The sequence below is a fragment of the Talpa europaea genome (genome assembly GCF_964194135.1).
Source record: "Talpa europaea genome assembly, chromosome: 2".
NCBI lineage: Eukaryota > Metazoa > Chordata > Mammalia > Eulipotyphla > Talpidae > Talpa > Talpa europaea.
Window position 1 is genome coordinate 294,749 of NC_140068.1, and position 14,444 is coordinate 309,192.

The 14,444-nt window shown below is 53.9% G+C and overlaps 2 protein-coding genes across 2 annotated transcripts; both read left to right on the top strand.

Moving 5' to 3' along the window:
• Window positions 1-42: 42 nt before the first annotated feature.
• On the top strand, window positions 43-10,204 carry DYNLT2 (dynein light chain Tctex-type 2; the record flags this gene model as incomplete). The annotated part of the gene is made up of 4 exons (XM_084257302.1): window positions 43-150; window positions 5,336-5,542; window positions 8,241-8,399; window positions 10,094-10,204. The coding sequence occupies 4 exons, from the start codon at window positions 43-45 to the stop codon at window positions 10,202-10,204; spliced, it is 585 nt and encodes a 194-aa protein (XP_084113428.1).
• Window positions 474-2,292, top strand: LOC311167067 (elongation factor Ts, mitochondrial-like; the record flags this gene model as incomplete). Its single annotated transcript, XM_084227868.1, has 2 exons — window positions 474-541; window positions 1,012-2,292. 2 exons carry the CDS (start codon window positions 474-476, stop codon window positions 1,928-1,930), a joined length of 987 nt encoding a protein of 328 aa, XP_084083994.1. The 3' UTR covers window positions 1,931-2,292.
• Window positions 10,205-14,444: the final 4,240 nt, after the last annotated feature.

Here is a 14,444-nt window from a genome sequence, read left to right on the forward strand (position 1 = left end):
GTTGGCGCGGGCGCGGGCCGGCGTCTGGCTTTGCTGAGCGCGATGGAGAAGCGCGGCCGCGGCGGGAAGCCGGGCCCGAGCCAGACGCCGCAGCTGCCGCCCGCGACGCCGAAGCGAGAGCGGAGGCTCAGCATGTTCGAGAAGGAGTCCGTGAGTGCGGGGCGCCCCGTCCGGCGGGGCCTCGACGCCCCAGGGCGTCCCCCCAGCGGGGGAGCGCGCGGGAGCGGCGGGCTCGCTGTGGAGAACGGGCTCCGCCCCGCCTTCGTCCCGCGGGCCGGGCTCCCGCCCAGCTGGTGCCCTCCGGCCGCCAGGGCCTGACCCGCTGGGACCCCCACCCCCACCCCGCTGCTCTGTCCGGGGCCCCGAGGCTTCGAGCTTGCGCCCGTGGGCGTCAGGGCAAGCGCAGCCCGCCCTGGGGTGAGGGGGCGGCGCTGTCGCGTGCGCTTCCCTGAGGACGTCGGGAAACACCCACGATGGTGCTGACTCAGGTCGAGGCAGGCACCAAGAGCCACACCCGAAGGCCTTTCGTGTCGCGCGAACTGTCAGGCCCATCCTCGCGCCTTCCGAGGCGCTGGCGGTGGTTTCCTGGGTAGTGGCCTGGCCTGACCACCGTGGGGCCGTGTGACCTGCGGGACCCACGTGTGATTTAAGAACCATGTAAAATAGACAAATCTCTAGCTAGGCTAAAAGAAGAGGAGAAACAACATTAGTAAACAGAATCACAGATGAAAGAAGAGAAATTACTAGAGATAGAACAGAAATGCACAGGGTCCTAAGTTGCAATGAACAGTTATATGCCAATAAATTAAGTAACTGAAGAAATGGGGAAGTTTCTGGATGAGTATCGTCTACCAAGACTAACACAGAAACAGGCGAGTCGAGCAGTCTGGTCACAAGCATGAAAACGGAAACAACAAATCTTTCCAAAAGTGAAAGCCCAGGGAGCCCCTGCGGGCCGCCCCCTCCCCAGGCCTCACGCCGCCTCACGCGCCTCTCGCCCTCTCCCTCCAGGCGGGGCTCCTGCGGCCGCAGTCCCCCCCAGGGGCGCGCCCTCCGCATGGGGCCCCGGCTCGCGTCCGCGGCCTCCAGCAAGGAGCTCCTCATGAAGCTGCGGCGGAAAACGGGGTACTCCTTCGTGAACTGCAAGAAAGCACTGGAAACTTGCGGCGGGGATCTGCAGCAGGCAGAGAATTGGCTCCACAAGCAGGCCCAGGAGGAGGGCTGGAGTAAGGTGGCCAAGCTCCATGGGAGGAAGACTAAGGAGGGGCTGATTGGGCTGCTGCAGGAAGGAAACACAGCTGTGTTAGTAGAGGTAAACTGTAAGACAGATTTTGTTTCCAAGAATTTAAAATTCCAACAGTTAGTCCAGCAAGTAGCCCTTGGAACTATGTTGTATTGTCAGAACCTCAAGGATCAACTCTGCACATACAGGAAGGGCTTCTTGAATTCCTCTGAGCTCTCTGATCTTCCTACTGGGCCTGAGAGAGAAGGATCTCTCAAGGATCAGCTGGCTTTAGCAATTGGGAAATGGGGAGAAAACATGACTCTTAAACGCGCCGCATGGGTGAAGGCGCCCGCCGGATTCTATGTCGGGTCTTACGTCCACGGAGCGATGCAGAGCCCCTCGCTGCACAACCTGGTGCTGGGCAAGTATGGGGCTCTCGTCGTCTGTGAGACGTCCGGGCGGACAGCAGACCTCGAGGCCATGGGCTGCCGCCTGGGGCAGCACGTGGTGGGCATGGCCCCGCTCTCCGTGGGCTCCCTGGACGACGCGCCCGGGGGAGAGGCGGAGACCAAGATGCTCGCCCAGCCCTACTTGCTGGACCCCTCCATCACGCTGGGGCAGTTCGTGCGGCCCCAGGGCCTCTCCATCGTGGACTTTGTGCGCTTTGAGTGTGGGGAAGGCGAGGACACGGCCGAGGCCGAGTAGCTTCCAGAGACGCCCGGCCCGGGAGGAGACGTCTCTTCACTCTGGATGTCATTCCACAGAGAGTTTCCTGGGCCTCTTCAGACCCAGGATATTTCACTTGGCGCTCATAATAAAATTACATTCTCTGTGGTTAAAAAAAAAAAAAAGTGAAAGCCCAGGACAAGAAGAATCAAACCCTTAAAGAAGAAACAATGCCCATCTTGCTCAAGTAGTTTCTGAAAATAGAAGAAGAGGGACTGTTTCCTAATAATACAGCTTACAATGCTAACGTTGCCCTAGTGCCAAAACCAGGCAAAGCACAAGAAAGATGTAGACCAGTATCCCTGAGAACCATCAGCCAAAACTCCAGCTTCAAAAAGAAATACCTGAGAAGCAAACGAAAGTGGTAATGAACTAAACAGTGATTAGGGCACTAGATAGTGACATAGAAAGCACATCCTGTGCTTATGGATGGGAAAAATCAATGTCATCAAAGTAACTCCTGCGTAAAATGGTACACAATCCACATCAAAATACCAGCAGTGTTTTTCAAAGTACTGAAAAAAAAAATGGCATAAAGGGCCTCAAATTATTGCAAAGGTAATCCTGAAACAAAAGGCTAGAAGTAGTGTTGTTTAACTTGAAACCACTCTAAAGACGCAGACTGAAAACAAGGCAGTGTTGGCCCAAACACATACAAGGATCAGTGGAATAGAATCAAAACCCAGAAATAAATCCATAGACATAGCACCTAATCTATGATGAAGCAGCTCTGATCACACCCTGGGGTGAGGACAGTTACTTTAATAAATGGTGCTGGGAAAATTGGAAAGCCACACCCAAAAGAAGGAATTTGAACCCCTGTAACTCCGTACACAAACTCCAAATGAATTGAAGGCTTAGATATAAGACCTACAGCAATATAATAAATGGCTGGTAACGTGTTCCATGATGTCAGTGATAAAGATCGTTTTAGAGATTTGAGCCCTAAAGCAAGGAAATAAAAATGGCTGGGATTACCTCACATTAAAAAAAAGCTTTTACAGGGCCTCCCTGGTGGCGCTGGGGGTTGAGCGCAGCGCTGTGAAGCTGTCCACAGCCTCTGCAGTGCCAGTTCGATCCTCACCGGCCATGGAGATACCCACATGGCGAGCAGACCTCTCCTGTCTCGCCCACTGCTCCCCTCAGCAGTGTATTTCAGTCAGTCTGTCTGTTCTGTTCCCCACTCTGTCTCTGGTGAATCTGCTCACCCTCCTGCACCTCTGGCCTGTATCCCGGTTCTTGTATAAATAAAATCTTTTTTAAAAATTCTTTTACACAGTGAAAGAAAATACAAGTTTTAAAATCCTATTAAGTGGGGTGAAATAGTCACACAGTATATAACTGATAAGCATCAGTATCCAAGATATCTAAACACAATTCAACACTAAGTGACCACACTACTCAAAAAATGGGCAGTTGGTATGGACAGTTCACCAAAGAGGATTTCCAGAAGGCAGGTAGACATGAAAAAAGTTCATCTCTTCCAGTTAGAGAAATGCAGGTTAAAACCAGTGACACCATATAACACCTGTGAGAAGGGCACAAATTAAAAACACCTCCACAGCAAGTGCTGGAGAAGATGCAGGGAAAGCAAAGCCTGTGATGCTGGCGGTGGGAGTATGGACTGATGCAGCCCTCAATAGGATGCTGTTCAACCTTGAGCAAAGATGGAATTCAGCCACTTGGGGCGAGTCAGAATTATGTGCAGTAAAGCAAGTCAGGATAATAAAAATACTGGATATTTACATAGCAGGATAAAATGCTTATTAAGAACTAGAGAATGTAAATATACACTGAGGGATCTGAGGCTGAGAGGAATGGGGGAGGGAGTGGTAAGGGATGACGGTGGGGGAAGAAAACAGTCGCTGGGCACAGCAGTTCGATGTTAAAACAACACCTAAACTCTTGAAACTCATTATTAGTTACCGGAAAAGGAACGTTGAAAAATCAATGTGTCAGAATAAAACTAAGATTTGTGTAACAAAAAATTACTTGGAGATAAAAATTCTTGTATAAGTGCACAAGCGAACCAGTTCCTGATGAGAAGGACTATTACGACATCGCGACGTTGTTACCACAGGACGCGGGGCGGAGGAGCGTTGGAAGGGGGTTAAAGTCCAACCGCCCCACTGTAAAGAGCGGGTGACATGACGCAGTGTAGTAATACTGTATATCTGCAAGCTGCTGAGAACTGAATCTTGAAAGTCTCATCCTGAGAAGAGTAACCATCAAGGGTGATGGAGGTTGGCTGGCGGTGGGGTGTGCTCACAAAACACAGGCATCAGTTGCCATGTCATCATTGTAACACGTCGGTGAAAACACAGGACGTCATTCACAGCGGCCATCACATGTGAGAGGCATTGAAAAGTTTAGTTGCTTCCTTCAGCAGCAGGCGCAGGAGCGCTCTCCAAGGCCTCCAAAACACACCGTCCTGCTTAATCCTCCGGGTGGCAGCTCCTGGATCAAAGTCCAGACCCCTCACCACGCTCCCCTTGTCCACCCCATCTCCTCACTGGCTGCCTTTCTGACCTTACCCTGCTGCCCTCTGCCACAGGACCTTGGAAGTGGTGATTACACCTGTGTTCTCGGAGCAGTTAGTGTTGCCCCTGAGGCCCGTGTCTTTCCAGCCCCTTCTGGGCTTCAACTCATTGCAGAGGGGCCTTCCCTGATGACTTAGTCTAAGTCGTCACCCCGTGATTTCATGTTTCTAGCAGTCGCCACCACATAGACGATCCCACTCACCTGTGCACCTCCTGTGTCTGTGGCTCCCCGTCCAGGGCAGCGACTGGGCACCGATGCTGGTTGCGGGCGAGCGCGCCGCTGCTGCTGAGGGCCCGGGGCTGGAGCGTCCATTGGATCTAGACATGAGGTGTCTCCTTGTGCTGAGCTGTTAATGTACCAGAGCAACACGGTAGTTATGGCTCCAGACTTGGTGTGTGTAGCCTCAATAATCGCTTTCCTTACTCAAAAATAAGTAACAGTAAAATAGTTGACATTGTAAGAAGAAAAAATTGGGGGTGCTGTATGAAAGAACTTCCATAAGCTCAGAGGAGGCAGTGAAGACCCCACATGCCCAGCCCAAGCGGCTCCTGGAGGCCGCTGCTGCTTCCAGCTCTTTGGCAGCTCTCAGGGATTTTCCGAAATACGATGCAGATTTGTGTTTAGGTAGAGAACGGGTGGCAGACGTGGGCGTACATGTGGGCACACACACTCGCACACAAAGACATGCAGGCCCTTCGAGGCTCTCGCCACCTGCTGGGGACGCCAGGGCGCAGGCACACCCTCGTCAAGGCCCTCGCTGGGCTGCCCGGCCTGGTGTCAGCCTGTCCCACCGCACCAGCAGTGGGTGGATCACAGCAGTCATGCGGCCTCTCTCCCCCTCAGTACGCGCAGATTTTGAGGGAGAGACTGAGAGAGTCAGTCCACGACGTCCAGTACGTGGAGCCTCCGTTCGATGACTCCATCGCGGACATCGGCAAGGAGTGGAAGAGCGCCCTGGCCAAGCTGAAGTTTGCCAACTCCTACAGGATGGAGCCGCTGAAGAAATTCCAGGCGTACTCGGTGGAAACCAAAGTCCAGCAGATGCTGAAGGTGCGAGGGGCCGAGCCGCGCTGGCTGGAGGGCTGGTGGGGAGCCCTCTGACCTCGGCCTCTCCACCGGACAGGCCCGCTCTACCCTCCCGCCTCGGCCTCTGAGTCAAGGGGGGTGGGGGGACACCTTTTAATGGGTGACCTTTTTTTAAGCACCAGCCTAGTCTGGGAAAGCTGCTCTGACTTCGCAGAGCGAGGCGGTGCTAGTGTCCGCGCGGAGGTGTTCGTGCTGCTCCGCTGACTGCAGGCGCCGCCGTGCAGATGCCAGTTTCCCTTTCCCAGGAAAGGACCCGATTTTAGAAGTGAACCGTAGACAGTGTGTTCGCGGGGCAGCTTTTCTGAACCCCTCTCTGCCTCTGGCCTCCGCGCTGGGCCCAGGTGCCCGACGTTTGACGACAGGAGGCCGGGCAGCCCGAGGCCCACCCCGGCCTGGCTTCCACGGCACCCCCTCCTCCTCCCACTCACAGGACCGCCCCCGCGAGACTGGCGGGAGCTTTAGTGTCTTGCGGGTGGCCGGCCGAGCCTCTCCAGCCGCAGCGAGACCATGCTCTCGAATGAGAGCCTCTACTGCAGAGACCGTCCCCCGGCCCTGCAGCCCCCGCTGCGCGCGGGCATCCTGCAGCCAAGTGCGGTGGCAGAGCCCGTCCGAGAGGGCGCCTCGGACTTCAGGGAACAGAGGGCTCGCGGTGCAGGTCGTGGTCCATGCGAGCAGGAGGCACTGGGGCCACGGGGTGGGGCTTCTCCATCCTGCAACTGTCCAAGGCGCTCTGGCGAGGGCTCATCCACAGGTTCCCGGGGCCGCGCTGGACGCGCCGGGAGGCGCCGCATGAGGAGCACCTCAGAGGCCCGTGCAGAGCTGGGAAGCGGCGGACATGTGCCCCGGGGGCTCGCCCGGGCCTCAAGCCTGGGACCTGCCAGGCAAACTGAAGAGGGAGTGGAGAAAGCCTCGTGTGCGGAAGAGAAGGCTGCCGTCCAGGCCTGGGGGGAGTAAAGCCTCCAGGCTCAGGCTTAGATCTGGAAGGTTCTGGGCCAGACCCAGGCCCAAAGCAAAGGGCCGTTTCTTTGGTTTCACACGCCCACGAGCCAGCGGTGTCGGCTGGAAACAGTCATCGCCGCGATGAGCAAAGGTCAATAGAACAACTTTATCTTTAGACTCAAAGTGGGGACCAACCGGTGGTGGGGAGCTCCCGAGGGGCAGCAGGGGCTTTGCTCGCCAAACTGCCGCGGGTTCGCTGTTGGGCTCTGCCTGGGGAGTGGGCAGGTGGAGGTTCCTGCGCCCTCCAGGGAGGTGCAGGTGCGGGTGCAAGGCGGAGCGTCTCCCCGTGGGGCGCATCGCCGGGTCAGATGTCATCTGGGCGAGAGGCACGAGAACGAGGGCACATTCCTGAAGGCACCCCTAGTGGGCTCGGGGTCCAGCCAGACCTGAGCTGCCGTCTGTCTGCTGGGGGTTCAGAATCAGGGTGCACCGGGCGGGGCCGCCTCAAGGCGTCACAGTCCTGCTGCCTGCCGTGTTGGCCTCCGGGGCTTTTTCCTCCTGCCTGGACTCGATTGTGCTGTTTCCCTCCCTGGGCCGGGAGTCCAGGGAGCTGGGCCCTGGCCTCGGTCTCATCTCTGTGCAAGGGGCTCGCCCGAGGTGCGTGCTGTCAGCCACCACGCGCCAGTCGGCCTGCGGCTGAGGGAAGCCAGGGCCTCACCGCCGCGTCTCCCTGGCTGCCCGGCATCCTCTGCGGTATGATGGAAAACGACAGCGCTTCTGCTCCTGGACGCTGAGGAAACTGGGGTAACTCGGCCTCGCTTGGCATCCACATGACCCTCATGAAAACCCAAACCTGAACTTCAGCAAATGTGTAAAAAACGTTAAAAGATTTCTCCCTTGCACAAAGAATTCCCACACTTTGAAACTCCCCTGTGTCTCCCCAGTAACAGAGGAGCCTGTGCAGGGAACTTGCGGCCTGACCGAGGTGCTGGCCCAGACCCCAAATAAATCTCCCTTAAAATTGTTATTTAGGTAAGTCGGTAACTTATTTAATATTGTTCAGTTACGAATATGTCTTTTGTAAAAAAAAAGTTCTATGTGTTACTTGATGTGGGTCGGCTAAACTTAAGCGGCCTGTTCGCTGCCGTGATAGTCACCTGCAGTTCTGCGTTCCTATACACGGTCAGAACTGCCCTTCAGAACCGGTCAGTCAGCCGTAGGAGCCAAACCTTACAAGGAGCCTTTCATAGCAATCAAGAGCACAAAACTTGATCACTCTGGGAAGGGCGTGCGTCACTAGGTATGGCCGGGAACGTCTGAGGGCCAAGGACCGATGTATGACAAGGGACCCCGGAAGCTGACCAGTGAATGCTTGTTGATAAGATTAGGACCATGGCCGGGGGTCTGGGGTCTGGTTTCCATGACAACACTTGGTCGCCAGCTGAGAACATGGTCGGCAGCCTCACGTCCCCCAAGCCCTAGATGACATTCCTGAGGGTCGCCTTGTCCTCCTGACCCACATAGCTGGTGCTGGATGATTAGTCTACCAGCAAACACGGCCAGGATCTTGTTCTCAACGGCATCCCGCCTGTGCAGCCTGCTCCAGACCCCCGGGTCTTTGTCAGTGTGGTGGTGCCCGATGCAACAACTTAAACATGTTTTCTACGTGGATTTTTATTAAGAAAATATTAGAGCTGAAACTGTTTTTCTTCCTTATTTAAAGGAAAGTCTTAAAGACGTCAAATACGACGATAAAGTCTTCTCCCATCTGTCGCTCGAGCTGGCAGACCGCATCCTGTCAGCCGTCAAGGAATTCGGGTTCCACCGTTATAAGTTCATCATAAAAGTCTTATTTATTCAAAAGACTGGTCAGGCCATAAACGTAAGTGCCCAGGGGGCGTGCCCCTCAGCTCCGGGAGTCCATGTTTGTCGTGACGCCTTCGGGGCATTGGGGGCCTGACGTGCCCCTTGAGTGAAGGGCTGGTTCTGTCAGACATCTTTCACTGTAAAGTATTTGCAAAGTACTGACCTGGAAAGGCCATTGGAGTCATACTTTATCAGTCTCTGTGGCTGTTCCGTTCATTGATCCTCGGTCACACCTGTTTTAATGTCATTCATTGTCCACCCCCCCACCGCTCCCCCCAGTGCACGGAAGGGTCAGGTACTGGGAAACACCGAGAATCCGGGCACACGGCCTGGTTCTTGAGGCGTCTTTAAGTCCAGGAGGTCAAGGGACACAGTCCAGAGTTAAAATGTGGCTGACGTGTGAAGGCTGGCGAGTCCGGAGGCCCAGCTGGTCCTGTAGCAGCGTCGCCTCCTGCGGCCTGGCGGGCTTGGTCCCTCATGTGGGGAGACGCAGCCGCTTGCTGGAGCTGCGGTGAGGTGCTAAGAGGGCCTGTGCTGTGTAATGTACTTACTCCAGTAGCCAGGACAGTCCTGTGGAAAGCTCCCTCTGGCCTCCTGGGCTCCCAACTTGAGAGGCAGCTGTGGGCACCACCCGGGGCTCGGTCGGGGACGGAGCAGGCAGGGTCGGCCACGCTGTCGTGGCAGGTCCTCTCGCCCAGGAGGGGACCCCACTCTGTATGCACCCAGGGAGCTGCGGAACAGGACCTTGAGGATGGTGATAGCCCCTCAGAAGGTCACGGGGAGCGATGTGCTGGCGAGGCCCTGTTGGAGCACAGGGGGCCTGTGGCCTGTCAGCCACGCTGGACATACAAGCCTCCCCCAGAGGGGGCCGCTCAAGGCCCAGCGTGGACTAGCTGGTGCTCCGCACGCATCCCAGGGGTGGGGAGCCTGCCCCCGCTCCTGGGGGAGGAGCCACAGAGGGTCCGCGACTCTGTCGGTCGCCACAGAAAGGCTGGTTGTGTCCAGCCGCAGGGGCCACAGAAGCCAGGCAAGGCCCGGCCTTCCCCCACAGCCAGCTGCGTGACCAGCGCGGCCTCTTCCACCCAAGACGAGATCCTCACTCCGTTGCCCTTGATGACCTCGCTGGGGGAGAAAGATCCCCGTCAGGGAAGATCACGGGTGCCAGGGCCTATGCTCTGGGCCTCCGAGCCCGACCCGTGGCCCTGTGCTGGCCAAGACCAGAGGCGCCAGAGACCACTGGGGACGGAAGGGGGCTCACGGAATACCCTGGCAGGGAGCAGGGCGGCCGGGGATCTGCACCCTGGCGTGAGACTCCCTTTCATGACCTGTTCTCAGGTCATGAGACCTGAGAACTGGGGGCGCCAGTGTGGCCTGTGATAGCGTGCCCTGGCCCCGCTCTACATCCCCCCGCTGGCCTGGCTTTTCTGGTTTCCACACGGCAGCCTCACGAGTGGCTTTTCAGTCACCCCAACCTGCCTGCTGGGCCCGGCGGGGGTGGGGGGGGGTTCAACCTTGGAAGTAGTGCTGGGCCCCCTGCTGGGGACACTGTCTGGGGAAGGGCAGGTGGCACAAGAGGGACACAGCCTCTGTCATAAGTATAACTTTTTAAGACACACGTGCATCTTTGTTAAAACACACACAAACTAGAGATTTTAAAGCTGCATCTTTACATGTTCGCTCTGAAGTTGGTTTTTCAAAACTTTCTCCCAGGTGGCCAGCAGGTGGATCTGGGACGTGGCGTGGGACAGCTGGGTACAAGCCAAACACGAGACCGAGAGCTACGTGGCCTTGGTCCTGGTGTTCGCGCTTTACTGTGAATAGGGAGCGTCTGGCAGCCTCTGGTGAGAGACTCTTGAAGTTTGAGTCCGTGATCTGCGTGGCACTTTCAATGAGTGATAGTTTTATCTCCAGCTGAAGTCTCTAAATTGTTTTCTTTAAACAAGTAAAAGCCAGGTTTTTACCTTCACACTTTCTAGTCATGTTTATTAACATCCTGTTACCTTGGCTCATTGGGCTACTTATAGGGGATGAGAATATGGGGAAATTATTTCTTATTCTTACTAGATTTAAGAAAATTAGAATTTGCTACAGGAAATTGTGATGTACCTTGTAAAATTTTAAATTAAGTAAATGTTAAGACAGAATTTTGAAAACCTCTAAACACAGACATGGTTTGGATGTAAAACTTTGTGGTTTTTTGAAAGGATTACTATATTAACACTTCCCTAATATCCTTCCTGTCCTATCAACAAGCGAATTAGGTGGGTTAAAATTATGTCTTTAAAAATGTGTGATCTGCAGCTTTTAACAACAAAATCAGAAACATTAGTATAAATAACTGATCAGAGCTTTTATTATTCAAAAACAATATGGCATCCTGTAGGAGCTATTGGGTAATTCTGATATTATCCAGTGAGTTATCAATTAAAAATAATGACCCATATTTTTAATTTACATCTCACACAAATATATTCACTATTACACAAGTTATTTAAATTGCAAAGCAAAATCTTCTGTCATAAATTGTTGTTACAAGTATACCATTAATTTTTTTTTAAAGATTTATTTATTTGTTTATTTAAGCACTGGGTACAGTCAGAAGCGCGGGAGGGTGAGAGAACTCACCAGAGCCAGAGGGGAGAGCGGAGCAGGCAGAAGGACCGAGGTACACTGCTGGGGGAACAGCGGGCGGCAGGAGAGGTCTGCGCGCCATGTGGGACCCTCACCCGGCGGCCGGGGATCGAACCGGTGCTGCAGAGGCTGCAGGCAGCTTCGCAACCCAGCGCTCAACCACTGTGCCACCGGGGAGGCCCTCTATAATCTGTTTTTAAGGGCGAGCGAGTTTGGCTTCACCTGACCCTGTGTTTGGCTTCTCCCTATTCCACATACAAGTGACACCATCTGGTGCTTGTCTTTGTACTTCTGATTTGTTTCACTGAGCATCATGCCTTCCAGCTCCATCCATGTTACCACGAATGGCATGATTTTGTCATTTTTGATAACCGAGTAGTATTCCACTGTGTACATAAAACACATTTTCTTGATCTGCTCATCTGTTTTGGGGCTCTTAAGTTTGTTTCCACAGTTAGACTAATGTAAACAGTCCTGCAATGAACACGGGACTGCAAGTTTCCCTTCAGATTAATGTATTTGTGTGTTTTGCTAGATACCTAGGAGTAGAATTGCTGGGTCATATGGTGGATCTATTTTAACATTTGGAGAAACTTCCATACTGTCTTCCACGGGGCTGGGCCACTCGACATTCCCACCAATGTAGGGATTACAGGTTGCACAGGTTTTGTGCAACCCCTATTAAAATCTCAATAGCATTTTTTATAGAAATAGAATGAACATTACCAAAATCCACCTGGGGCCAAAAAAGACCTCAAATAGCTAAAGAATACAAAAATAGGGGCCTCCCTTGTGGCACAAGGGGTTAAATCTCAGCACTATGAAGCTGTCCGCAGCCTCTGCAACATGAGTTCAATCTCCAGCCAGGGAGCAAATCACAGGGCACAGCAGACCTCTCCTGTCTCCCCGCTGCTCACCCTCAGCGGTGGATTTCAGCCAGTCTGTCTGTTCTGCTCCCCACTCAGTCTCTGGTGAATCCTCTCACCCCCCACACCTCTGGCCTGTACCCCAGTCCTGATATGCACACATAAATAAATCTTTTTTAAAAAAAGAATACAAAAATAAGTGATTTCCATCATTTAACTTAATGAAACTCTGAGTATAAATAATCAGAGACATCACCTTATACAGAATTGCTGCTGGAAAGTTCACTAAAGACTTTTATCCAAAAGACTTTTATCACCAAAACTTTTATACCTGTTTAAATCTTACATCTATAAAAGTGATTTTTCTCACTGATGAGTTTTGTGACAGAGATAGTGTGAATGTATTTGGTGAACACTCCCAGGTGGCGTAAGTTCACGTGTCTGGATTCTATCCCATGTTATCTTTGACGACATGGCCTTTTAGCTAAGTCAGCTGCTTTAGAGCTGCATTTCTGGACTCATAATGATTTGTATGACACATTTTTTTCACCAGGTTCTAAATATCAGTTTCAAAATTGGCTAAATTTCTGGTCATTGTGTTATTTTCTTTTTTTTTTAGATTTATTTATTTATTTATACAAGCACTGGGCACAGTCAGAAGCGCGGGAGGGTGAGAGAATTCACCAGAGCCAGAGCGGGGAGCAGAGCAGGCAGAAGGACCGAAGGACACTGCTGAGGGGAGCAGCGGGCGGCAGGAGAGGTCTGCGCGCCATGTGGGACCCTCCTCTGGTGGCCGGGGAGCAGCCGGGGATCGAACTGGTGCTGCAGAGGCTGCGGGCAGCCCTGCAACCCAGCGCTCAACCGCTGCGCCACCGGGGAGGCCCTCATTGTGTTATTTTCAAAAAAACTTTTAAATATTTGGGATGAAAGAATTGCAGTTCAGGGTATAAAGATTTAGATGGAGCCTAAAATATGCTCCAAGGAGGGATAAAAGTTGGGGGATTTTTTCTGGGAAGAAAAAAGGAAGATAAAGTAAGTGGTCAAAGGAAAAGTTAGTTAGTGGCGAAAAGCTCAAGCTGCCCTCGGTTCTACATAATTGGCTGCTGAATTTTTTTTCTGTTGGAAAATGTCAGTCAATCCCCTGTCCCTGTGACCCGATGAACCATTCTCTGCCGAATCCTCGAATAACAGCTCCTGAAACAATCTCTTTCTGACCCACTTCCAAGCCTTTTGGTCCAATTCAAGCAAGGAAAACAAGTGGTTTTTCTATTGTGGTTTCTCTGGCCCTACTTTACAGGGCTCACGGTCTGGTCCACCCTTCCAGAAACTGACCGGCTGGTCAGTGTTGCGCCTCGGTGGCAGCTGCTGGCCCAGATCAGGGTGTTAATGTGAAACACACAGCCGGTTCCCCGCCTTAGCGGGCAGGTGAGGCAGGAAGGGCCCCAGGAGGTGAACTCAGCATAAGCTTTGCATCAAAGAAGCTCTTGGCCATATTTAAGAATACTTAAAATGCAAAAGATGAAGTGTTGGAAGTCAATACCAACTTGGGCTGTGGCAGTTTATCAAGACAGCTAAGAAGCTGCAGGGGGAGAGGAAGGCAGAGGCTCGGCGAGTCTTGGCAGGGTGATTACCGAGAAAACACCGATTCTCAACATTAAGCTTTAACGCACAGTAAATCAAATAAATATTAGCATTACAATAAAAAATTCCCGTGCATGTACCCGCAGCGAGTGCCAGTGTTTCAGTCCTGGGGCAGCTGTGGTTGCTCCTCTCCCCGGTGCCCGTCTGAGGTGGCCTGGGCAGAGCTGGGGCCGCGTCCGCCAGCTCCCGGGCAGCGGCACCAAGCCAAGCCTGCGCGTCGACGTGGCTGACACCCCCGCTTCCAGCAGCTTATTCTAAAGCGGTCCCTGCCCCTGGCCGGGCCGCCACCCCCAGGGCAGCGCTACCCATGCCCTGCAGTCTTGGGCTCTGGCTGTCGCCATTGCGGAGCCCTTGAGGCCCCCGCCTCGTCCAGCTGCGTGGCCACGGCCACTTCCTACACACACTCGCCTCCTCGCCCACCTTGCTGACCAGACCTCGCGCCCACTCATCGGGGCTGAGTTCAAGTGGCCACACTCCGTGGACTGCGCCGAGGACGCGCCGGTTTCCCTGGCCCCGAGCCCCCTGCACCCTCCCTCCAGCCGAGCCCTGGCCTGTGATCCCCTGGGCTGACAGGGTTGCGCGTTGCCACGGAAGTGAGGGGCCGGGAGCAGCCCTGGAGCTCTGCGCCCCCCAGCCGCCCCTCTGGCAGCCGCGCCATCGCTGCCTCCTGGTGCTGCGCTGCAAAGCCTTGCCTCTGTCTCTGCCACGTCACTCTTTTTTTAATCTTGGTTTTTGCGGAGAAGAGCTGGTGTGCAGGCCCCAGGTGAGGGGGTGAGAGGACTCCCAAGAGACAGAGTGGGGAGCAGAGCAGGCTAGGGGGCAGCGGGGAAACAGAGGGTCTGCTGCGCCCTGTGGGTCAGCACCTGGGCTGGGGATGGACTCAGGCCCAGCGGTGACCCCCTGGGACTGACCCCGGCCACAGG